The sequence below is a fragment of the Capricornis sumatraensis genome, chromosome 15 (assembly GCF_032405125.1).
Source record: "Capricornis sumatraensis isolate serow.1 chromosome 15, serow.2, whole genome shotgun sequence".
Classification (NCBI taxonomy): domain Eukaryota; kingdom Metazoa; phylum Chordata; class Mammalia; order Artiodactyla; family Bovidae; genus Capricornis; species Capricornis sumatraensis.
The window spans coordinates 77,802,717-77,828,713 of record NC_091083.1 but is presented as its reverse complement, the minus strand read 5'-3'; the positions used below and the strand labels follow the sequence as shown (position 1 = coordinate 77,828,713).

Below are 25,997 nucleotides of genomic sequence, written 5' to 3'. Positions count from 1 at the left end.
AGTGCTATGTCACCGCGCAACCGCTAGACCCACCTACCAGCTTACTACTATTGGGCAACGGAATCGGGCTTCTCACTGGCGATTGGCAGAACAGGCTGTCTTTGATTAACGAACCCGTAATGGATTGGCCGCCTTTGGAAAACGCCAACCATTAAAGGGCCTAGAAGACGTCCACGTGGGGTGAATCCCTTTAGGTCAATGCTTGGCTATAGTCGGCAGCACACTGCACGCCGTGACCGAGGGTCTCCAATCTTGTGATGTGTATGTGTGCTCAGTCCTAACTCTGCGACCCCACGGACTGTAGCCTACCAGGCTCCTCTGTCCATGGAACTTTCCAAGCAATACTGGAGTATGTTTCCATTTCCTACTTCTGGGGATTTTCCCAATCCAGGGATCAAACCAGTGTCTCTTGCTGTCTACTGCACTGGCAGGCGGATTCTTTACCAGTATGCCACCTGGGAAGCCACACTCGTCCCTCAAATCGGAAACTCAGCTCCTCCACCTGTTATTAATGTCCTAGGCACTTTGGTTGGGGCCTTTGGTGTCTGAACACGCAGGTGAGGGAAAAAACTAGAAGCTGATGGTTAGAGCGAGAGTCCTTATTAGAAAACAGCTTCATTGGCTGCCTCTCCAAGTTTGCTGTATTACCCTGGGCACAAAATTTAGTTTTAACCTATAAAACGGGGGTAATAAAAACCACCTTACATTTTTCTTCTGATTTGTCATCAATCTCCCATGGTGCCAGCCATCACATTCTGCTATTCCATGCTTTAGTTGGGTGAGGAAACAGAAACAGAGGGACAGCGAAGATTGACAAAATACCTGGTGTCACCAGCTTCATCTCACAAAGCAGATATTCGCGGGGGCACTGGGCTTCCTGGGGTGGGGGGTGCCTGGCTCTTTTTTCCTACACCCACTTCCTCTAGAGCCCTTGATATTTTGTCAGCTCCCTCTGGCAGACCTCACAGCAGGCTCACCATCTGTGTTTATTACAAACTGTTTAATTGCTTCTTATCCCAATAACTTTACAAATATAGAACTACATGCCAGTCTGGGGGCGCTCTGCAGTGAGTCACTACAAACTAGCCCAGGCATAGCTTAATGCCGCTGAGATCCATCTAGGAGCAGTCCTAGCAGTGGCCTCAGCCATGTGGGTACGAGGGCCTTGGAGGAGGGCTGCCAACTGTAGCCAGGGGACCCGGTTTCAGGTCTGTGGAGGCGCTTCGACAGCACGATGCTCATTCTCTGTCCGGAGTGTCTCCATGTACTTTCGCATCTTCTCGACCATCCAGGAGGGCAGGACAAAGGATTTCAGCTCCTCTAACTTCAGGTCCAGGCATCCTCTGGAACAGACATTGAGGAGGAGAGTTGGAGCAAGGGAGGATGTAGGTCCACGCTCATCCCAGTGGGGAGGGGAGAGCAGAGACTACTGGTTTTACCTGTAGTCATCGCTGGCAGCGAGGTCCCGGATGTCCTCCTCAATGAGAAGGTAGGCCTAGAGTAGGAGCAAAGGAGAGTCATCATTGCCTATGGTTCACTTCAGTCAACTCGATTAGTACTTTATTAAATGTCTGCTTAAAGTAAGGGCTGGAAGGGAGGGGCCGGTAGTCACAGTTTATAATTTAGCAATGGAGAGAGTAGAGAGAGACTGTCTGTCTGGGGAACAGTTCCTTGAAGCATTCTTTTACTCAAGTTGAAACTTTCTGGGTGGGAGAGTGGGCAATGGTGACTAATTTATCTATAGCTGCCATCTCTTGTAAAAAGAGACCCTGACGTGTTTTAAAATGAAAGGGCCAATAAAAAGGAACACACCTGAGTCAGTGCTAATGAGGTGGACGAACCTAGAGCCTATTACACAGAGTGAAGTAAGATGGAAAGAGATAAATAAACATTGCATATTAACCCATATATATGGAATCTAGAAAGATGGTACTAATGATCCTATTTGCTGGGCAGTAATGGAGGTACATACATAGAGAACAGACTTACTGACATGGAGGGGGTGGGGTAAGAAGGAGACGGTGGGACAAATGGAGAGAGTAGCATGGAAACATACACTAAAATATGTAAAACAGCCAGTGGGAATTTGCTGTATGACTCACGGAACTCAAACTGGGGCTCTGTGACAACCTAGTGGGATAGGATGGGGTAGGAGGTGGGAGGGAGGCTCAAGAGGGAGGGGACATATATACCTATGGGTGATCCATGTTGATGTACGGCAGAAACCAACACAATATTGTAATTATCCTTTAATAAAATATAAATAAAAAAAAAATGAAAGGGCCAAAGAGCCAGCAAAATATATGTGGAAACAGGAAATCAGAAGGAAGCCATGTGTGAACCCTGGAACTAAGATAAGCTGGTTTTGAACTCTGAGGCAAAAGGGCAAACAGATAAACTGCACTGCTGTCGAGGAGCTGGGCTGTGTGGTCTGGGGCCTGCAGAATTGCTTTGGCACAACGCCACGATCTGCCTCGGGAGAGTTTACCTTGCCTTGTGAATTTACCATGTGGGCGATGATGTTCATCACATGAGATTCTTCTGTGGGAGGCATTTCTTTCCAGTCTTAGGGTCAGAAATAACTGTGTGTCCCTTGAGTCATTTGACTGTCTTCATCTCAGGGGCAAAGGAACTGAATTTGTGAAAACCTATAGACATGCACTGGTCTCCCAGTCTGGTAACTTAAAATTCGCCTGCCCTTTTTTCTTAAAACAAACAAATAAACAAACAAAACAATTCTTTTTTATAACTAATCTTGCTCCTGCCTCAATTTTCGATCATGCCTTTCCTTTTTTCCTCTCTGTTTTTTATTTATGTTATGTGTTCACAGTAAGGTTCCTAAAATATTTTTTGAAAGAGAGTACAGCATAAATACAGTAGGAAATAAAAGGTAGCCAGGTAGGGGATGGTGTAGTGGCTTGCAAGGCCACTGAATTCTAACAGGAGCAGTCCCAGCAGTGGGACTAAGTGCATCTTCAGGTGAGAGACAGTGCATGTGATGGACACATCCCTCCATGACAGTTTTAGAATACATGTGAAGATGATTTTCCTAAGGATGTTGCTTGATTTGAGCTGAGAACTCTTCAAGTAGAAGTGATTTTGGAAGGGGCTGCCAGGTGTGGCAAACAGGTTTCACTGCATGTGCTGTTTTTTTCTGCCAAGGGGTGCTGCCTGGGGCAGTGTTGAGAAGAGATTCCGTAGGTGCGTCTGGTGGCAGAGTTGTGATGGAGGGGTGAAATCTATTGACAGGCAGTGCGTGATGGCAAAGAGTGTTAAGTGTGTCTTGTACTTGGTATTCTTACGTACAGCTAATATGAACTACATATAAGGGTGCCATGGGGGCGGGGAGCGGGCGGTGTGTGGGAGACCCAGGCACAGGAGAGGAGAGGCAGGGGTTACAGACGGGTCTTCTGCGTGAAGGAATGGGCCCTCTCTCCTCCTACAAGTCTCCTTTCTCATTTGTTGGGCATGGAGTCTCTCAGGTTTGGAGGCAAACTGTCACCAAGAGCCTGGTCCCTGGGCTGGGTGGGTCCCTGGCAGCGGCGCGTGTGAACAGTGCTTACCATCTTTCCCCCTGTTGCCCGCATATGATGCTGCTCGGCCAGCCAGTGCTTGTCCTGGGGGTCAGCTGCATACTGTGAGGGATGAAGCCACAGGGGGAGACATTAGCCTGGTGTGATGGGCATTTTTCATTTGGTTCAGAACATACTCTTAGCCTTTGAGGCCTTTTTGTAAGGCCGGACCCTGGGGGCCATGATGGGCCGCCCCTCCTCTCCCTCCTAACGGAAGGAGCCTCCCAGATCCTGGGGACCAATGACAGCACACTTCAACTAAAGCCGCCCCACCCCAGCCACGTAGAAGGACCTGTCAGCCCACGACACCTTGGCCTGGCGACCTATCGGAACCCCCGTCCATCTAGCCTGACCATCCCTTGCAACGATCATATAAAAACCACTCCCAACATGGTCCGGGCGGACTTCCTCGACCTGCCTCGTTCGGGTCCGAGAACCCCGCCCAGGAGCGCTTCGCCATTAAAAAGCCTGTTAAGACACTCTTTTGGTGTCCTGGTCTTTTACCTAACACTTCTTACCAACAAGACCTCTGGTGGCTAGAGAGGGCTCACTGACCTCTTCAGAGCAAAGAGGGCTGAGTCCAGGAGGCCAGGGAAAGGGGCCCAATTCCCAGAGATTTAATACACTTCTAATTCCTTTCCCTTAAAAAAAGTTTTTTTTTCTTTTTTTTTGGCCAAGACTCGAGGCTTGTGGGATCTCAGTTCCCCAACCAGGAACTGAACCTGGGGCATGGCAGTGAAAGAATGGAGTCCTAACCACTAGACCACCAAGGAACTTGCCCGTTTGCTTTCTTTTACTGTATCTTTTATTATAATATCAAGGGGCTGCCCTGGTAACTCAGTTGGTAAAGAATCTGCCTGCAATGCAGGAGACTCAGGTTCAGTCCTTGGGTGGGGAAGATCCCCTGGAGAAGGAAATGGCCAACTACTCCCATATTCTTGCCTGGGAAATCCCATGGACAGAGGAGCCTGGCAGGCTACAGTGGGGGTTCACCAAGAGTTGGACATGATTTAACAACTAAACCACCACCATAACATCAAAGATTAGCCCTGCCAAGGGCTCCGAGTTGAACACTCGAGTTGTTTCTCTCTACGGAAATCTTTAGTAAAAGGCGAAAGATATATTCGATTTCAAGAGAAACCAGAGTATCCTCCCTTTCCTTCCTTAAAACATAGGACCTCTGGCAACTGGTCAGACTGTTGACTACGTTTGAGAGCTGTACTCCTCTGTGAAGAAGTGATTGGAGGTGGCTTACAACACATGTGGCTATTAAGGTGACCAAATTTTTTAAAACAAAAGTCAGGACACTTCATGCCCTGGAAGCAGAAGAGCATCTTGGGTAAGAACTTAACTGTGGGGTTCAGAGCTCAGCCCATAGGGAGCACGTGTGGTGGGGAAAGTTGGAGATGAGCATATGTGCAGGTGGCCAATTTGGCCTGGTGGGCTTTTAGGGGGTGGCAGGTTAAAAAAAAACAAGAGAGAAAAGAAAAAAAAAACCTGGTTCATAAATCTTGGTTTCTTCTATTTATTAGGTGGTGTAAATCGAGGCAATGATTTCTTTGAGACTCAGTTTCTTCATTTGTAAAACAGAGGGTATTAACACTTATAGGACTGTTGTTAAAATTAAAGGAGTCAGCACATCCCTGTTGGTCCAGTGGATTAGAACCTGCCTGCCAATGCAGAGGACCTGGGTTCAGTCCTGGTCAGTGAAGATCCTACATGCCGGGGAGAAACTAAACCTGTGTGCCCCAACTACTGCGCGCACATCCAGCAACTACTGAAGGCCGAGCACCTGGAGCTGGCGCTCCGCCTCGAGGGAAGCCCGCACACCACAACTAGAGAGTAGACCCTGCTTGCCGCAACTAGAGAAGGCTGGACACAGACCCAATGTAGCCAAAAAAATAAATAAATAAAATTTAAAAAAAAAAAAAAAAAGAAGGGCTTCCCTGGTGGCTCTGTGGTGAAGAGTCCGCCTGTCAGTGCAAGGGATGCAGGTTCCATCCCTGATCTGGGAAGACCTCACATGCCGAGGAGCGACTGAGCCCGCGTGCCACAGCTACTGAGCTTGTGCTCTAAAGCCTGGGAGCTGCAACTAGTGAGCCCAGGAGCCGCAACTACTGAAGCCCATGTGTCCCAGAGCCTGAGCTTGGCAACAAGAGAAGCCCATGGAGTGAGAAGCTGGTGCATCCCAACCAGAGAGCAGACCCTAAGGAGGAGCTCTCCGAAAACAGAGAAGAGCCTGTGCAGCAACAAAGACCCAGCACAGTCAAAAATAAATCTTAAAAAAAAAAAAAGTAAAATGAGGGGGACTTAATAACATGGACGCATCTCTTAAGGTCTTATTCCCTAGATTTATAGTGGTCAGCACACTTTTTCTATAAATACTTTAGGATTTGCTGGTCACATAATCTTTTTCTTTTTAAATTACCCTTAAAAAATGTCATCACTCTGCGTTGGACAAAAACAAGGCTATGCTGGATCTGGCTCCAGGGTATACAGCTTGCTCTACGTTAGACTGTAAGCTCTGTGAGGGCAAGGAGCTGTGTGTGTCTGTTTTGCCCACTGCTGTATCTCTGCAGTCTGAGACTGCTCAGTACTCAATAGATATTTGAATGAATGAATGAACGAATTTTGGGGTGAAAAAAAACTTAGAGCAATATATATAGGATAAGACCGATAATCATTAAAGGACAAGGACACATAGACACACACATGACTGAAAACGCTACCATGCTGCTGGGGGTAACCTCTAGGGGAGAAGAGTCAGAGTCAAGAGGAAAGCGGAGTTTGGTGCCTTGTTCCCCATTAGCTTTAGTGCATTCTTTGAATCTTTCTACAAGAATGGGTTTATATATTATTTCTATAATTTAAAAAAGTTAAAAACAAAAAGGAAATTTGCAAAATGCCTTTAGAAGGACAGAAGAATGAGTAAAAAGGTATAATGGGCAGTTTGTAGAAGAAACACAAAAACTCTAAACGGATGGAAAGATGCTTATCATCACCAGTAAAGAATTAAAAGTAAAAAACCAAAAAAATTTCCCCTCTGCTTATTATTCTGAAAAGACTAAAGTAAGAGAGAGTATCTACTGCCCATGAGTTTATTACCAACAATGGGTCTAAGAACTGGGAAAATATGCTGGTAATGCTGACAATTTACTGAGCCCTTGCTATGCTGGCATTGTCTGGGGGCTTTATTGTGCTTTATCTCTCTCTCTCTCTTTTTTAATAGAGGAAGTCCATTTTTTTTTTTTGAAGTATAGCTGATTCATGATATTGTATTAATTTCAGGTGTACAACACAATGATTCAATGTTTTTATAGACTATACTCCTTTTAAAGTTATTACTACTGACTTCCCTGGTGGTCCAATGGTTAAGAATCTGCCTTCCAATGCAGGGGATGTGGATTTGATCCCTGGTCAGGGAACTAAGCCCGTGAGTCACAACTAAGACCCAAAGTAGCAAATAAGTATTAAAAGGAAAAGTTACTACAAAAAAGGCTGTTTCACTGCATTCTCTCTTAATTCTACCAACCATAAAAGGCTGGTTTGCATCCTTCTCATTTTACAGAGGACAAAACAGGCTCAGAAATGTGGAGCCACTTGCCCAAGGTCACGTGCTAGTAAGTAATGGAATCGGGACTGAGATGATACTCTTAACCACTGCACAAAAGGACCTGGAAGTAGGTCTAAGAGCGTATCTATTTGGCAATGATGCCAGCGAGGGTCTTGGACAAGCTGGATCTAACAGAACAGTCAGGCAGAGAAAAGGGTGGAGGTGGCGGGGGAAGGTCATCAACGGGAACAGCAGGAGCAGAGACACTGAGGGAGGAAAACGAAGTAGCAGCACGCAGGCTGAAACATAGGTTGAAGATCCCAGAACATAAGACTGATAAGATAGAAGTAGCTTTGCCCTTTAAAGAACTGACCTTGCACCAAATGTAGCGGCCAGAGCGCCTGATTCTGAGACCCCAAGGAGCTGTTCTGACAAGGGACACCGAGTCTTGCACAGAGGTGCAAAAACCATTAACCTGAACACGTGTGTGTTACCTTTCTTCTAATATATTTGGATGCTTCTGTGACTAAAATACAAACTTATCTAAGAGCATGAATTCATGCCCTCCCCGCTCCATTATTTTCTCAAATAGTGGAGACCAAAGCATAGCTCAGACGAGGAGTCCCCTCTTTGGAAAACGTTAGAACTGCTGCTCCGTTGCGATCTCTTTATTTTGCAGACAACTGAATACAGCAGTGGTTAAGAGCTCAGGATTTGCAGAAGACAGAATCCTGACTCACGTCCAAGAGGTAACGTAACTGTAGCACTTAGAACCATGTTAGACACACAGCAAATAGACGAGGACAGGAGCTATGTTATGAGGCACAGAGGTGCTGAGTCAAGTACAAAAGGTAAAGGTTAAGAGCAGAGGGGCCACTAGAACCCTGCTGCCCTGGCTCCTGGGTCAGGGTTTACTCCAGGTTCCTCTGGGCCATGGAGAGTTCACAGTGCCGTCTACTCCATGGCCAGGGTTGGCCCGACTCCTGGCACTCACGTACCTTAAAGAGGTGTGGGTGTTTGATGTAGATCCTCCCTCGGGTGCCCCCCATCCCCAGGGCCCTGCAAGGCAACAGACGAGTGGTGAGGATCCCAGCAGGCGTGGTGCTCAGGGGGACCCCTCAGGGCCCCTCCCTCAGCACCAACTCCGTACAGACTTACTTGTTGGCTCGAGATCCCAACACGAAGGTGGTAGATTCGTTCAGCCGAGCTGGGTCCCACTGTGCAAAAGACAGAGAGGCTGGTGAGGTGGAGGTTTATCTGGTGGGCAGGACAGAAACTCTCCCCCACCCTCTCCTATAATCGTCCTTGGCCATTACTGAACAAACAGCTGATTTAAGAAACTGAATACTTTTAAACTACTGGACACTGTGCTATATACTGTGACGGGGGGAATGGGGGGCTGAGGGGTAAGGGGATGAATCAGGGACAGTCTCTGTTCTCCACAGGGTCACAGACGCACGTGCGGATAATGATACCACTATAAGGTGGGCGGTGACACAGATGAGTGCAGGGCCTGATGGGAGTCAAGGGGAGGGTAACAGAAGGGCTTCCTTGAAGGGTGACTCCCAAGGTGGTGCTGACAGACAGCAGAGCTGGACAGTGAGAAGGGAGGCAGGAGGGGCAGCGCAAGCAGGCAGGTGACGGCTGGGGCGCTTGCGGAGAAACCACAGAAGCTCTGTGCTGCTGAAAGAGCGAGCATTCGGAGAGTGGCAATGGCTGGGGCTGGAGGGAAGCAGAGCGGGGCTGGGGGTGCTCGTTCACTACGTGGACGGCTTTTTATTTGTTTATCCTGGAGGTGATGGAGTCACTGAAGGCCTCTAGGCAGGGAGAGCTGGATTTGCGCTCACGATAGCCTGCTCTTCTGTAACTCGGCTAACGGGTGTGAAGTGGCTCAACTATAGGAGGGGTGGGCTGTTTAGAGGTAGTTGTACAGAGCAGTTTGGAAAATGAGGGGGAATTCCCTGGTGGTCCAGTGGTTAGGACACTGCACTTCCACTGCAGGGGGATGGGTTTGATCCTTGGTTGGGGAACTTAAGGTCCTGCATGCCAGTTTGGCCAAAAAGAGAGGAAGATGAGGGCTGCAGTAGTAGGATGAAGGAAGAAGAAGGAATAGGAACCTCTTTATGGAATGTATTTGGGAGGCAGAATCAGCCGGGACTGGATGTAGGGAGGGGAAGGGAAGGAAGAGGCAAAGATGACTCAAGAAGAGAAGGTCGAAGTAGGTCTGGGAGAAAGAGTCTGATTTCAACTCTGGATACGCTGAGTTTGAAATTCTATGGAGATTCCAGGCCAAGAGCTCCAGCAGACAGTAGGATATACAGGTTTTAAACTAGAGGTAAAGGTGGGGTACAAACCAAGAGGTAAGGGAACTTCAGCAAGTACTAGTCCCCAAGATCTAATAAGCGTGGATGCTTTAGGTCATCCAGAGAGAAACCTGAGGTGGAGAAGTGGGCAATGGAGAGAATTCTGGGGAATGCCCACTTATACAGGAGGAAGGACTCACTGGAGAGAGAGAAGGGGTGTTTGGAGAGGAGGACAGAGCTCTAGGAGGCTGTGGGATCACCCGCTCCAAGGGAGCAGAGGTGAAGAAGGCAGGCCTGGGCACTGGTGGAGGCTGCGGGCCACTACAATAACGGGGGGACCATTTCCACTGGACATAGCCTCAATTTGGATGGTGGAGCTTTCACCTATCATGTATGACTGGACAGTGGGCTTGCATGTATGATTTTAGTTGAAGAAAAGATTCTATTCTTATACCAGTCATAATGGCCATCATCAAAAAATCCATAAACAACAAATGCTGGAGAGGGTGTGGAGAGAAAGGAACCTTCCTGAATTGTTGGTGGCAATATAAACTGCTATAGCCACCATGGAGAACAGTATGGAAGCTCCTTTAAAAACAGAGCTACCATATGACCCTGCAATCCCACTTCTAGGCATATATCCAGAGAAAAACATGGCCCCAAAAGATACATGCACCTCAGTGTTCATTGCAGCACTGTTTACAACGGCCAAGACATGGAGACAACCTAAGCCTCCATTAGCAAAGGAGTGGATAAAGAAGAGTGGTACCCACACCAATGCAACATTATTCAGCCATTAAAAAGAATGAAATAAGGTCATTTGCAGCAACATGGATGCAGCTAGAGAATGTCACACTGAGAGAAGTCAGAGAGAAGGAGAAATATCATATGACATTGCTTATATGTAGAATCTAAAAAGAAATGATACAAATGAACTTACTTACAAAACAGAAAGAGACTCCCAGACTTAGAAAATGAACTCATGGTTGCTGGCGGAGGGGTGGAAGGTGGGGCAGGAAGGGAAGGGAAGGGACAGTTAAGGACTTTGGGAATGGCATGCATACGCTGTTATATTTAAATGGATAACAAACACCTGTATAGCATGTGGAACTCTGCTCAATGTTATGTGGCACCCTGGATGGGAGGGGGGTTTGGGGGAGAATGGATACACGTACCTGTATGGCTGAGTTCGTTCACTGTTCAATTCAAACTATCACAACATTGTTAATTGGCATACCCCAAAACAAAATGTTTTTGGTGTTAAAAATATTAAAATTAAAAAAAAAAAAAAAAAGCCTGCAAACAACTGTTCTGGAGGCAACAGAAGCTAACAGCTTTAAGAACCCAGACTGGTGTCCCTGGACCTTGGGTTTGATACAGCTCTGCCACTTACTCGGTATGTGACTTTGGGCAACTCTGTAATCCTTAGTATCTTCAAGTGTAGCAAATGTGTAGGATAACAGATAAAATAATTTCTGCCATGAGGTAGGAAAGGAAGCTCATGAACCATAGAAAGGTAACAGAATCTCTCTCAACAGGTTGTGATAAAGATTAAATGAGGCAACCCATACCAAAGGTGCAGGGCGGTGCCTGTGACATAGTAAGTGCTGGATAAGTCTTGGTGACACCGAGCTTTTACAGGGAGAAGGGTGCGGCAGACACCAAGCCCTCTCTTTGTTTTGCCCCTAATTTCAATCCTTACTTGGGATCCTCCTGGAAGCCAGAGTTGGGAGGTAGGAGGGCAGGTAAAATGGCTCTGGCGCACACATCCTTCACCCAACCCCAGGCCCTTTCCCTCAAGGGGGGGCCCAGAGCTTGGACTGGGGTCTTCCTAGGACAGGGGTCACTGCCATGCTCACAGCATCATACCTTAGGGCCTTCCCGGCGAATTGGTTCACAGGATTTTGGTTTCCATCTGCTTGGAGGGAAAGAGGAAAAGTGAATTCTCCGAGATAGGGCCTAGGACTGCAAGAAAGTTTGCTGCTACTGGTGGGAGCTCCTCAAACACTCTCACTCCAGCCCCAGGGAGACTGCTGCCTGGTGCCCGTTAGAGGCAGTGCGAAGGGAAAAAGAACGGGTCCTAGTCCACTCAAGGACTCAATCTGACACCATCTAGCCATGTGGGCAAGTCTGGGAACCTCTCTGGGCTGCAGTTTCTCATCTGACAGAAGAGATAACAGTAGCAAGTCCCAGTCTTGTGTAAGTGAGGAATGAACTTGCTTCAGGCAGGAGACAAGTCTAAGGTATAAGGATTACACTAATCCATCTCCTAAGCTGGTGGTTTCAAACTGTCTCCATCTCTCTTAACCAGATCAGTGTGGCTCCTCCTCACCCTACCCCCAAACCTCGGCCATTCCATGCAGCTTGCAGGATCTCAGTTCCCTGACCAGGGAGGCTTTATCTTTTTTACATGTCGGTATTAGGCTTCCACGTAACGCTGTTTGAAAAAGATTCTGTTCCTTCAACAGTCTTTGAAAATGACCATCCTGGAGGCAATGTGGTATAGTTTTGCCTTTTATAGCCGTCTGACTTTGGGCAAGTAATTGTGAGTCTGTTTCCTTATTTGCAGAATTAATTATACCGTCATCAGAGGGTGGTTGGAAGGATTAAAAGGAAAAGTATATATTAGGTGTTCAGACCAGTGATGGCACATTACAAGCGTTCGTGTGTGTGTGCTAAGTCACTTTAGTCGTGCCTGACTCTGTGTACCAGGCTCCTCTGACCTTGGAATTCTCCAGGCAAGAGTACTGGAGTGTGTTGCTATGCCCTCCTCCAGGGGATCTTCTCGACCCAGGGATCAAACCCACGTCTCCCATGCCTCCTGCACTGCAGGTGGGTTCTTTACCGCCAGGCCACTGGGGAGGCCCCACAAGCGTGTGGTACATACTAATAAAACACACTTCTGGTGTTTAAAGAGAACCTTTGGTGTTTAGTGAAGCTGGGCTGAACTGTTCTGGGGTAAAAGCAAGATACGACACCCTCCTCACTGCCTTCTTCCCTCAGCCCTCAGACTAGAGAACTCTCCTCCCTGGGTTCTTGCACAGATGAGTCTGAGTCTGCCAGGCTGCCAGGCAGCGAACTCTGGCCTCCTCTCCTCCAGGCCTACCCCCCGCCCACTCTCCCCTAGAGCTCTGTTGGCCTCTACTCACACCATGCCCGCAGTGGCCCGGTCGTTTGACAGGATATGTCCCGGAGGCCGTCCCTTCCGCTGCCAAAGAGAAGAGAACAGCCATCAGAGGCCTGGCCCTATGGGAGCCCCCAGCTCACGGGCAGGACCAGGGTCGCCTGAAGGAGGTGGCTTCCCTGCGAGGCCAGATGACGCTTGGGGGTGAGCGGGCAGGGTGACTGTGCTTAGGACTCCTGCCTCTCACGCTAGAAAGGCCCCTAGGGGTGCTGAGGAAGCCCACCCTCTTCTGGAGCTGCAGGGCCTTTACCCAGCCAGAAAATGAGGAGACGGTTCACCTTTTTGGGAATGGGGCTTCCTCGGAGGGCACACTCCTCTTCTGCCTGCCGGCCACGCTGGGGGTGGGGAAGGGAAGGGAGTCAGATGGAGGCCGCTGCTCAGGAGCTGCAGGTCCCCGGGTCGCAGAAGACAGAAGCCCTAGACCACACCCTCTGGCTCCCCCCTGAGCCAGGACTCAGCAGTCCTCCTGGCACGATGCTATTCAGACCTGGTCCCACAAACGGGGGATCTGTGCAGCCTCCTCGGGGCCACAGAGCTCTCCAGCCTCCGAGTCTGATTGGTCCTCCCTGCAAAACACCGTCACACAGGGACTCTGACCTTTATCCCTGGAAGCTCATGTGTCAATCTGGGTATTACTTTTTCTCCATCTGAAAATAGTAGTTTAGCCTGAAGGGAAACGACAAAAAAAGTGTTATCAGTCACTCTTTTGGTGGGTAAACCTATCTACCTCCATTAGATACAACTTCAAACTGTTAAAACTTTTTCATGGTCAGTACAAAGGGACCCTGAAATAGTCATACAAATAAACACCTTTTTTGAAAACCCTGAATAATGAAGGATCATTACTGAAAAATTACAAAAATGTAAATAAGCAAAATTAAAAAAAAAAATCTGAAACCTCAGTTCCCACAGAATACTATTAACATTTCATGTAAGACTCTTCCTCACTTTTTCCATGTAAACATATGCTAAATACTTTTTTCTAAGTAAATGCACTGATATTAAACATGTTCCTCAGTAAGCTGCTGTTTTGTTTTGTTTTTTAAAATAAATATTGAGTGCTTAGTATGTAAGTGCTGGAGACACAGCTATTAATAGCACAAGCAAGGGCTTTCCTCTTGTGAGGCTCATTCTGTGGGTGATCTGGATGGCAAGCAAATAAACAAACACATATAAAAGGGGATTTGGGACCATGATCGGACACAATCTGATTTATCTTTAAAAACCTGGGGCTGAGGTCCAGACGGCTTCACAGCTGAATTCTACCAAAAATTTAGAGAAGAGCTAACACCTATCCTACTCAAACTCTTCCAGAAAATTGCAGAGCAAGGTAAACTTCCAAACTCATTCTATGAGGCACCATCACCCTAATACCAAAACCTGACAAAGATGCCACACAAAAAGAAAACTACAGGCCAATATCACTGATGAACATAGATACAAAAATCCTTAACAAAATTCTAGCAATCAGAATCCAAGAACACATTAAAAAGATCATACACCATGACCAAGTGGGCTTTATCCCAGGGATGCAAGGATTCTTCAATATCCGCAAACCAATCAATGTAATTCACCACATTAACAAATTGAAAAATAAAAGCCATATGATTATCTCAATAGATGCAGAGAAAGCCTCTGACAAAATTCAACATTCATTTATGATAAAAACTCTCCAGAAAGCAGAAATAGAAAGAACATACCTCAATATAATAAAAGCTATATATGACAAACCCACAGCAAACATTATCCTCAATGGTGAAATATTGAAAGCATTTCCCCTAAAGTCAGGAACAAGACAAGGGTGCCCACTTTCACTGCTACTATTCAACAGTTTTGGAAGTTTTGGCCACAGCAATCGGAGCAGAAAAAGAAAGAAAAGGAATCCAAATTGGAAAAGAAGAAGTAACACTCTCAGTGTTTGCAGATGACATGATCCTCTACATAGAAAACCCTAAAGACTCCACCAGAAAATTACTAGAGCTAATTAATGAATATAGTAAAGTTGCAGAATATAAAATCAACACACAGAAATCCCTTGCATTCCTATACACTAATAATGAGAAAATAGAAAGAGAAATTAAGGAAACAATTCCATTCACCATTGCAATGAAAAGAATAAAATACTTAGGAATATATCTACCTAAAGAAACTAAAGACCTATATATAGGAAACTATAAAACACTGGTGAAAGAAATCAAAGAGGACACTAATAGATGGAGAAATATACCATGTTCAAGGATCAGAAGAATCAATATAGTGAAAATGAGTATACTATCCAAAGCAAACTATAGATTCAATGCAATCCCTATCAAGCTACCAACAGTATTTTTCACAGAGCTAGAACAAATAATTTCACAATTTGTATGGAAATACAAAAAACCTGGAATAGCCAAAGCAATCTTGAGAAAGAAGAATGGAACTGGAGGAATCAACTTGCCTGACTTCAAGGTCTACTACAAAGCCACAGTCATCAAGACAGTATGGTACTGGCACAAAGACAGAAATATAGATCAGTGGAACAAAACAAAAAGCCCAGAGATAAACCCACACACCTATGGACATCTTATCTTTGACAAAGGAGGCAAGAATATACAATGGAGTGAAGACAATCTCTTTAACAAGTGGTGCTGGGAAAACTGGTCCAACCACTTGTAAAAGAATAAAACTAGAACACTTTCTAACACCATACACAAAAATAAACTCAAAATGGATTAAAGATCTAAACGTAAGACCAGAAACTTTAAAACTCCTAGAGGAGAACATAGGCAAAACACTCTCCGACGTAAATCACAGCAGGATCCTCTATGACCCACCTCCCAGAATACTGGAAATAAAAGCAAAAATAAACAAATGGGACCTAATTAAACTTAAAAGCTTCTGCACAACAAAGGAAACTATAAGCAGGTGAAAAGACAGCCTTCGGAATGGGAGAAAATAATAGCAAATGAAGCAACTGACAAACAACTAATCTCAAAAATATACAAGCAACTCCTGCAGCTCAATTCCAGAAAGATAAATGACCTAATAAAAAAATGGGCCAAAGAACTAAACAGACATTTCTCCAAAGAAGACATATAGATGGCTAACAAACACATGAAAAGATGCTCAACATCACTCATTATCAGAGAAATGCAAATCAAAACCACAATGAGGTACCATTTCACACCAGTCAGAATGGCTGCGATCCAAAAGTCTACAAGCAATAAATGCTGGGGAGGGTGTGAAGAAAAGGGAACCCTCTTACACTGTTGGTGGGAATGGAAACTAGTACAGCCACTATGGAGAACAGTGTGGAGATTCCTTAAAAAACTGGAAATAGAACTGCCTTATGACCCAGCAATCCCACTGCTGGGCATACACACTGAGGAAACCAGAACTGAAAGAGACACATGTACCCCAATATTCATCGCAGCACTGTTTATAATAGCCAGGACATGGAAGCAACCTAGATGCCCATCAGCAGACGAATGGATAAGAAAGCTGTGGTACATATACACAATGGAGTATTACTCAGCCATTAAAAAGAATACATTTGAATTAGTTCTAATGAGGTGGATGAAACTGGAGCTGATTATACAGAGTGAAGTAAGCCAGAAAGAAAAACACCAATACAGTATACTAAGGCATATATATGGAATTTAGAAAGATGGTAACGATAACCCTGTATGCGAGACAGCAAAAGAGACACAGATGTGTAGAACAGTCTTTTGGACTCTGTGGGAGAGGGACAGGGTCGGATGATTTGGGACAATGGCATTGAAACATGTATAATATCATATATGAAATGAATCGCCAGTCCAGGTTTGATGCAGGATACAGGATGCCTGGGGCTGGTGCACTGGGATGACCCAGAGGGATGGTATGGGGAGGGAGGTGGGAGGGGGGTTCAGGATGGGGAACACGTGTACACCCGTGGCAGATTCATGGTGATGTATGGCAAAACCAATACAATAATGTAAAGTAATTAGCCTCCAATCAAAATAAATAAATTAAAAAAGAAAGAAAAACAACCTGGGGCTGGCTGCTCTGAGGATAGAGTGGAGGAAGGCAAATGGGGAAGCAGCTCAGGGCTGAGCTGTATGTTTAGAATCATCAACAGCTACACTGGCTTCAAAGCCACAGGACTAGATAAAGTCACGTGGAAGGACAGGGAGCCAGAGAGAAGATGGGATTTGTGAACTAAACAAAACAAAGAGCGTTGCTCAGCTCTACGAGGGTTAAGTTGTAACCCACTGCAAGTAGCCTGCACCCTGAGAGGAATTCAAGATGAAAAAGAGTCACTCTGTGCTTTGGAAAAACAGGTCCTCAGACAGATAAGATGTGTATCTCAGGGGGAATCTCAACAACCTCAGATTCGAGGCCCTGGTCTTGCTCTTTTCTGAGGCTGTGCCTGAGCAGCTTGCCAGCCAACCTCCCAGAAGACATTATTCTCTCAACTCATGATAGTGAGGGACAGGGGAAGCCTGGCGGGCTGCAGTCCGCGGGGTCCCCAAGAGTCGGACACGACTTAGTGACTGAACAGCAACAACGTGATAGAAGGACTGAACTCCAGGCTGCTCCTGTGGCTATCGTCATGAAGCAGATTCCACCTCTGACAGCTATTGGTTTCACAGTCAAGCACGGAATCTGGGTGATGTTGACAATTCCTATTAATAACAGCAGCTGACACATGCAAACAGGTTCACGACTATCTTGAGCACACAGCCATTTCTAGACCTGACGTCATGTCTCCTGACCACACCTTGGGAGGCAAGGAGGCAGAAAGGGTGGCAGTTCTCGTGACACCAAAAGGGGCTGTGACTACGTGAAGGGTCAAGTCACCACGCACTAAGAGGCAAGCCAGATCTTAGCTCTTCTACCTCCTGCCTCTGCTAAGCCACAATTTCTTCATCTGTAAACTAGGAATTGAAAGGTGCCTTCTGTACAGGTTTCTCCTGAGATGGAAATGAACTCATGCAGGTGAAAGTGTCTACCATACTACTTGGCATCTAGTAGCTACCTCCCTTCCCTCTGTCTTCAAAGCTCCAAGCCCTGTCTAAGTAAGTAGTTCACTGGGTTTCCTTCCAAATACCACTCATGATGAGACCGTATGTCTTTGCCGAGCCCGGAGGGCTAACCCCTGTGCCTACACTTCTCTTCCCCTTTGATCTCACCTGCTCCAGGCAGCTCCGACAGGCCTCCTGGATCAGCTGCTCGGCATCCACTTCTTCCCCGACGTTGTCTCGTACATTCAGTGCTGCCTTCTGGAAGAACTAGGGAGAAGTACGATAGAAGACAGAGCCAGAAGTCCTGCTGATTTGCATCAACGTGAAGGGAATTGTACATAGAATCTACCCTTATAAAGAAGGGAAGGGGCTTCCCAGGTGGCTCAGTGGTAAAGAATCTGCCTGCCAACGCAGGAGACACACAAGACACAGGTTCGGGGAAGATCCTCTGGAGTTCGAAATGGCAACCCACTCAAGTATTCTTGCCTGGAAAATTCCATGGACAGAGGAGCCTGGTGTCCATGGAGTTGCAAAGTCAGACATAACTGAGCGACTAAGCACACACGTATGCAAAGAAGGGAAAGGCAATCATGACCATGCCGTGAGGTCAGCCAGGCTTAGATTCAGGTCCCTGGCTCTACTTCCCCTCTTCATCCTCTCTTACAGAGGAGGACCATCACGGAGGTACTCAAAGCAGGGTCTTCACAGTAGTAACGTGTGGACAGTACAAAATCAAAGCATAACCTAAATGTCCAAGTACAACTGAAGTAAATTATGGACTATCTATACCATGAAGAAGTAGACAAGTATCAAAAATCACAGTAAGCAAGGTACAGGAGAATATATTTTTGACACAAAAAGGTATTCATGATATACAGTCAAGTGAAGAAAGGAAGTTATTAAACAGTCTGGGATAGCGTGAGACTAAAATGGCAAAAAGCAAACATAAGACAAAAGAACTGTGAGAATACACTATATTAAAGTGGTGATGTCGTGATTGTTTTCTCTCTTTTTTTTTGTGTAACTATAAACCTTCTCAATTTCTACAATGCACCTGTTTTACTTCCATAGAAAAAGAAAAAAAAAAAAGGCCAGTGCCTGAGATGAACAGGTCAGGGAGGCCAGAAAAGACACAGTGGGCAGAAAAGCCTACTTAAACCCTGACTTCACCCCATCTGAGAGGAACATCTGTAGACTGGGCGGGGTAAGACTTGGCCAGGCCCCCGGATATCAGCAGCCCCAGCTGGCTGGGGAAAGGAAAGGCAGAAGGTTCCTCCACCAGGTACGGGGGATAGCTTGAGCCTGAAAACACCAAGGGCCAAGGTGATGCGAGGTCCAAACGGAGACACTGGGAATACATCAAAAAGAGAGTCCATGTCTCTAGAAGAAAAGATAGGTTCTCTTCAGTAAATAGAAAAATTCTGAAATCTAAAACCCATGAACCCCTCGAGGCAGACAACCATGCGGAGGTACAATCACTCACATATATACCTTTGTTGTTTACACCAAACCAAGGGGAAGAGAGTGAAAGCACTGGATTAGAGAGCTCAAGAGTTTAGGAGGAAAATTCTGCAGGCAAAATCAAGTGAAACGATCAGATGAGTTTGACTTCAAAACAAAAACTAAAAGCTGGAGATTAATACTGGTGTTCAGTGTTGACTAATGACTAAGCGAATGCTAAATGAAATAACATGGATACTTTACAACCACCCTGTGAGGCGGGCAGTACAAGGAATGTGTAGGCTAAGTGTAAGCCACCTCTGGATATGAGAATAAATAAGGAATTCTCAAGCACTATTGGTAGAAATGCAAAATGGCACAAAATTTCTGGAAAGAAATTTTCTTGAGGGAAAAATGTTTCCTCCTTTACCCCTCAATTTCATCTTTACAACGTTATCCTTCAGAAATGTTCTCACAGGTGAACAAAGATATACATTCAAAGTGTTCAATGTAGAACTGTTTGTAATAGGGAAAATGTAAATAATCCAAGTGCTCTACGGACTAGCTAACTAAACTGCAGTACATTCACACACTAGACTACTCTGCAACTATTACAAAACACTCCGTGTGAGCTATTACGTACTGACCTAGAAGCATGACCAAAATATATTGTTAAATGAAGAAAACAAACTGCAGAACGGTGCAAAACGATCCTATGTATTTTTTAAACATGCATGCGCGTGCACACACACACAGACAGACAAATAAATATAGGAGACTACATGATCATTATTAACAGTCGTATTCTGTGAGGTGAGTTTTAGTGACTTTTGGTTTTTACTTTTATTCAATTGATACTAATACCTATTACGTAGTCTACAATTAACCTTTAAAAAAACGTATTTATTTTTTATTGAAGGATAATTGCCTTACAAAATTTTGCTGTTTTCTGTCAAACCACAACATAAATCAGCCATAGGTATATATATATCCCCTCTCCATCCCACCCCTCTAGGTTGATACAGAGCCCCTGTTTGAGTTTCCTGAGCCATACAGCAAATTCCCGTTGGCTATCTATTTTACATACGGTAATGTAAGTTTCCGTGTTACTCTCTCCTTGCATCTCACCCTCTCCTCCCCTCTCCTCGTGTCCATGTTTATTTTCTATGTCTATTTCTCCACTGTTGCCCTGTAAATAAATTCTTCAGTACCATTTTTCTAGATTCTGTATATATGCGTTAGAATACAGTATTTATCTTTCTCTTTCTGACTCACTTCACTCTGTATAGTAGGTTCTAGGTTTACAATTAACCTTCTGCTGTATTTGCTGTCACATAGCCATCTACTCATCCCATTTATCCATCCATCACTCCATTTTCTAAGCTATGTTATTAGAAGATTTTTTAAAGGGGTGTGCATTTAGCAGTAACAAGAATAAACTGATAAAATTAAACATTTCTTGGATAAGATCAGCCATTTCTGAAGTTATTATTCTAAACATTCTTAAGAAAATGGGTAGCTGAGATTTGGGAACACTATTAAACAAAGTGATCTGATGAGGCTGGTCAAGAGCTTGCACTTAATACAAAGCTGTGATGTAATCAAGTCATTTGCACCTTGTCCTAAAAACAAGCGTGGCAAGGAGGTATCTTTGCAGACAACGTGAAGCCACAAATTGTGTTTATTCAGCATTTGTCCAGGAGAGAAAGTTCCTGAATCATGGTATCCACTATCAGGACAAGCAACAAGGAAAGTGCTCTGGAGATAGACAATCCTGGTCTAGCCTTTTCCTAGTGGCTTAACCCCTTTATTTCTGCATATGTAAAGGTGCAGAGATATAAGAATACTTGGGGCATCCTGGGAAGTGCCGAAGTCAGGGGAAGGAATGACTAGGTATACAGCAGGGGGTGGCTGCGGTCTGATCTCAGGGGGCCATATATGCCACGTAAAGGAATTTGGATTTCACCCAGAAAAAAAAGGAAAGTCATGGAGGGATTTTAAAGGATTTACATTTTAGGAATCACTGGATTTACGGAGGGTGGGCTGAAAGAAGAAAGAACAGAGGCAGTTAAGGATTACAGCGGGAGAAATAATGAAGGCCGGAACCAAGGCAGAGCCAAAGAAGAAAGGCAGGCTGGTCAGAGTGTGGGGTGGCATGCACAGGACCCCAGGACTGAATATGGAAGATGGAGGAGGGCAGAGCCCACTGGACTCTGGTTTTTAAGTGAATGATGATCTCATTTAAACTTGTCCATAACTGAGCTCCTGCTTCCTCTGCTTGTTTCCATCTTCTTCATACCAAGTCAGTTGCCTCTGGCAAATAACTTGGGAGTTATTCACTTCTCTTTTTCTTTTACCCGGCACTTCTGAATTACTGGCAAATCCTATTTGCTACCTTGGAGACATACAGAATCTGACTCTTTCCTGGCACCCTTACTGCTAATACCCAAGCCTAATACTATCATCTCAAGCCTCCTAACTGCTCCTTCTGAAGTCTACTCTATGACTGTCAGAGAGACTCTTTAAAAATGATCAGATCATGAACTCTGCTCAAAACTCTCCAAGAGCCTCTATTTTACTTGTATAAAACCCAAAGTTCTGTCAACTGGGAAAAAAAAAAAAAAAAAAAGCACAACCTAAAAGTTGAGAGTTATGTTTTATTTGGTGGACAAAACTGAGGACTTAAGTCCGGGACATAGCATCTAAGATAGCTTTGGCAGACGGCTCCGAGAAGGCAAGGTGGGGAGCCAGGATATCGACACACAAGTTTTTGCAACAAAGAGTAGGTAGTCGGCACATCAAAAGATTACTGTTAAACAAAGAAAACCATATCTCCAGTTAAGGAATTTAGTGCTTTCCTATGTATGGAAAGATGCAGGAGTCTGGGCTCACTGAAACCATTCTTTTGGTGTGTGCCTCAGCTTCCTGGGGCCAGAATCCTGTGCCTTCTCAGTCCCAAGTCCCCTCGGGGTGCACTGTCAGGGGTGGTTGCAGCAGTTGACCGCTAGATGGTGGGCGTCCTGTTTCTGTCCTGAGTTCCCTCGGGGCTCTAGGCCGGGTGGCTGTAGAGAGATGGCTTGATGGCTGCAGCAGCCTTTGTTTTCTGATGTGGCAGGTAATACTTATTCACAGTTCTCACCCCGGCTTCAAAGTTCTGCCTGAGCCGAGTCTGTTACCTGTCTGGTCACCTCTCCTACTTCTTTCCTGGTTTGGTTGGCTCCCACCACACTGGCCACTCTGGTGCTTTGAACGTGCCAAGCATGCTCCTGGCTCTGGGCCTCTGCCCTTGTTCCCTCTGCCTGGGTTGCTTTCCCTCCAGGTATATGCATGACTTTTTCCTTCCTCACTCTTTTGGGTCTCTGCTCAAATGTCTTGCCTAGACACAACCTATGAAAGAGCACCTCTGTTCCCTATAGGTCACTGTTTTCTCCTTCTCTCTGGCATTCGCTGACAACGGACACATTTGTTTAAAGAGGGCAAGGACGCTGCCCATTTTGTTCCGTTACATCCTTAAGTGCCTAGAACAGTGCCTGCATTATGGTAAGGGCTTAGAAAATACTTCTCGAATGAAAGAATAAATACATGAGAAGATTTAGGAAGAAAAACAAAAGAGTTCAGTCCTTAATATGCTGGGACTGAAGCATCTGTGGGAAATTCAGGTAGAGCCGTGTAGAAGATTATTAATAGATGTTGAAATAAATTTTAAACAGCAACAATGGTTATCTATTAAACAAGTAATAAAAACACTTGCATTCCAAGCACAGGCTGAGCACATTACACTTACGTCATTTCATCCTCACAACAGCTTGGCAAAACTAATGGAGCTGACCCTATGAGGCCTTGGAGGACAGGGAGCAGGCTCCTCTCCCATATCCTCTGCTTTAAAGCTCCTCAATAACAGCATCTGATGCACATTTCCTGAGTTGTCTAACAGATGTTAAAGCCACCACGAAGTGGAAGAAATGAACTACGTGATGAACATGAGCAGAGCCTAAGGGTTAATAATGTTACTCCCTGTGATACTACACGGCCACCTCACCATCAGCCAATCAGAGAATTGTGCACAAGCTGATCACATACCCTGGGATGCCCCTCCCTCACGTTGTCTTTAAAATGCTTTGCTGAAACCCACTGGGGAGTCTGGGTGTTTCAAGCCCTAGTCTAGTCCCCGGAGGGCTTCCCTGATGTCTCAGTGGTAAGGAACCCACCTGCCAATGCAGGAGATGAGGGTTTGAAGATCCCATGGAGAAGGAAATAGCAACCCACTCCAGTGGTCTTGCTTGGGAAACTCCATGGACAGAGGCGCCTGGTGGGCTACAGTCCATGGGGTTGCAGAGTCGGACATGACTTAGTGACTAAATAACAATAACAGAAACAAACTAGTCCCCAGCCTTCTTGCTTGGTGCTGCCCAGCAGTAAATGTTGCACTTTCCTTCACCACTACCTGGTGTCAGTAGATTGGTTTTACTGCGTGTGGGTGAGCAGACCCAAACTTGCTTGGGCTTCCCAGGTGGCGCTGCAGGTAAAGAACCCACTTGCCAATGCAGGAGACTTAAGAGATGCAGATTTGATCCCTGGGTTAGGGAGATCCCCTGGAGAAGGACGTGGCAACCCAGTCCAGTATTCTTGCCTGGAGAATCCCATGGACAGAGGAGCCTGGCGGGCTACAGTCCATAGGGTCACAGAGTTGGACATGACTGAAGCAACTTAGCACACACATGGGTGAGGAGACCCAAACTTGCTTTGGTAACAATAAGAGGTATTCAATTACTCCCCAAAGAGAAAAAACATTCTTGGAGTGGGGATTCCAAATTGGAAAACTTCAAGCATGTGTAGGTACTAGAAAGAGCTAGGGAGACTGTGATGCAGGGAAGGATCACCCATGAGTCTTAACTCCTATTAATTTTTTTTTCTTTGTCTCTGCATCCTTCTCACCTTCATGTACTTGTTGAAGACTGTCTGGATCTCCTCGTTGATGCTGGGCTGCAGGACAGCTCGGAGGAGGTCCATGGAGATGGCAGGATCTGTGAAACTGCAGAGGGAGGGAGGGGAAGAAGCCACAGTCAGGAGGCATGTTCCAAACATTTCTTTTCCCAATCTGCCCAGCCAATTACTGACATAAGATCCTTCAGCAACAACAACAGATGGCTTTGGGACTTCCCTGGCAGTCCAGTGGTTAAAACGCTATGCTTCCACTACAGGAAGCACAGGTTTGATCCTTGGTCAGGGAACTAAGATCCTGCATGCCATGTAGCGCGGCTAGAAAAAGAAAAAAACAAACCACCCCCGAATAAACAAAAAGATGACTTTTACTGAAAACTAGCTATGTGTCCAAGTTCTGTGCAAACCACATAGATGTGGGACTTCATTTCATACTCACAACTCTATGAAATGGGCACTATTTTTAAAGTGTTTTAGCAGAATAATACTTAATACACTGTAAGATGTAGTGAACATCCATTTAATCACTACTCAGGTCAAGACTTCCCAGGTAGTGCTAGATGTAAAGAATGCGCCTGAGATGCAGGAGATGAGGGTTCGATCCCTGGGTCTGAAGATTCCCCTGGAGGAGGGCATGGCTCCCCACTCCAGTATTCTCGGCTGGAGAATCCCCTGGTGGGCTACAGTCCATAGGGTTGCAAAGACCTGGACACCGTTGAAGCGAATTAGCATACATACACACATACAGATCAAGAAACATATACAACCAGCATCCCAAAGACCCATTTTGTTCTCTCTCCCTTCCCTGAAATGGAGACTATCAGGCCTATGTTTCTCATAATCTTCATGCTATTCTGCCTCTTTGGCAGCTTTAAACACAAGAGCCATTGAACGTTAGGGATCTTGGGCACTGTCTAATCAACACACCTCTCCCTCATTTTGAGTTTGGGGAAAATGACTTGCTCAAGGTCACACAGAGAGTTACTGAATCTGAATCTCCTCTTTCTACTGGCTGATGAACTCTTTCTTAGCCCTGTGCAGTGGGGACCACAAAGCTGCCTTCCACGCCAGGGCCCTGGAGAGACATCCCGTCCAGGGCTAGCCTTACCTTGTGGTCATCTGTGAGCGGCGGCCCCTCCGCTGCACTTGCCGGTGCTTGATCATTATGTTCCAAGGGTTCTGTGGGGACCAAGGGAGCAGATGTCACCGAGGTCCGGGACACTGGCGTGGAGGTGGAGCGTGGGCATTAAGTTACACCTCAGACATTCCTGCTTCTCGGGTGCTTTCACCGTCTCTGCCACCTTGGGCTAGGGCGGTGCGGGGGAAGGCCCGGCCGGGGAAGAGGAACCGAGCAAAGTTTCCTGCCTCCAAAGTCCCAACCCTACTTTTCATAAAAGGGTGGAGGAAGGGGACCAGTGTTTACCGAGGGTCTACTCTGCCAGATGAGGCGCTGGGCGCTTTACCCGCATTTATTATCCCTCCCCCTGACAACTTTACGAGGCAGGGGCTAGACATCTCCATCTTCCCGAAGATAAAACAGGGGCTGAGAGGCTTGACAGGGCTGGCCCACGTCACCTAGCTAGGAGGGCGGCACCAGAATTTGAAGCCAGGTCGTCGGACTGTGACAATGCCAACCCCCTCGGTAGATCAGCCGCCGCGTTCTCTCCCCCGCGGGCCAGGGTCCCGGGAGCCCGAGGCTCTGCCCGGCCCGAGCCCAGGCCCGGCCTGGGCCTCCCCGGGGGCGCCCTCACCGTGAGAACCAGCTGCCCCGCTGCGCCCGCGTCTCCCAGCTCGGGGCCACCCCGCTCTGCCCCGCCGGGTCCCCGCGGCTGCTCAACGTCGCCAGTGGCCCCCATGGCGCCACGGGCCCCCACAACTTCAGCCCGACTCTGCCACCGGCCGGAAAGTGGCCCCGTGACGTCATTGGAGCGCGCCGCCCTCAGGCTCCGGAAGCGCGACGCGGCGAGCGGTGGGGTTGCCAAGGAAACCGAGCCGCTGGTTCTCGTCCGGTTGCAGCTG

The 25,997-nt window shown here is 46.3% G+C and overlaps 1 protein-coding gene and 1 pseudogene across 2 annotated transcripts; both read right to left on the bottom strand.

Moving 5' to 3' along the window:
• Positions 1–1,022: 1,022 nt before the first annotated feature.
• On the bottom strand, positions 1,023–25,874 carry DNTTIP1 (deoxynucleotidyltransferase terminal interacting protein 1). 2 transcript variants are annotated; one of them, XM_068987093.1, is made up of 13 exons: positions 25,730–25,874; positions 25,087–25,157; positions 23,973–24,069; positions 17,766–17,864; positions 13,210–13,278; positions 12,891–12,947; positions 12,578–12,636; positions 11,298–11,346; positions 8,284–8,342; positions 8,124–8,184; positions 3,564–3,635; positions 1,440–1,495; positions 1,023–1,343 (listed from the first exon to the last, which is right to left on the bottom strand). In XM_068987093.1, exons 1-13 carry the CDS (start codon positions 25,832–25,834, stop codon positions 1,205–1,207), a joined length of 993 nt encoding a protein of 330 aa, XP_068843194.1. In that variant the 5' UTR covers positions 25,835–25,874; the 3' UTR covers positions 1,023–1,204. The 2 variants fall into 2 exon arrangements, with proteins under 2 accessions (XP_068843194.1, XP_068843195.1); XM_068987094.1 differs by having other exon boundaries at positions 11,298–11,343.
• On the bottom strand, positions 4,617–4,721 carry LOC138091941 (U5 spliceosomal RNA; annotated as a pseudogene).
• Positions 25,875–25,997: the final 123 nt, after the last annotated feature.

Bases quoted from the DNA above. Each gene is read 5' to 3' on its own strand.
- DNTTIP1 (XM_068987093.1), bottom strand. From the start codon at position 25,834: ATGGGGGCCACTGGCGACGTTGAGCAGCCGCGGGGACCCGGCGGGGCA. The intron at 17,865-23,972 runs GTGAGAAGGATG...ACTTCTCCCTAG, and splicing joins TCTTCAACAAGTACATGAAG to TTCTTCCAGAAGGCAGCACT. The intron at 13,279-17,765 runs GTGAGATCAAAG...GTTTCCCTTCAG, and splicing joins GTCGGAGCTGCCTGGAGCAG to GCTAAACTACTATTTTCAGA.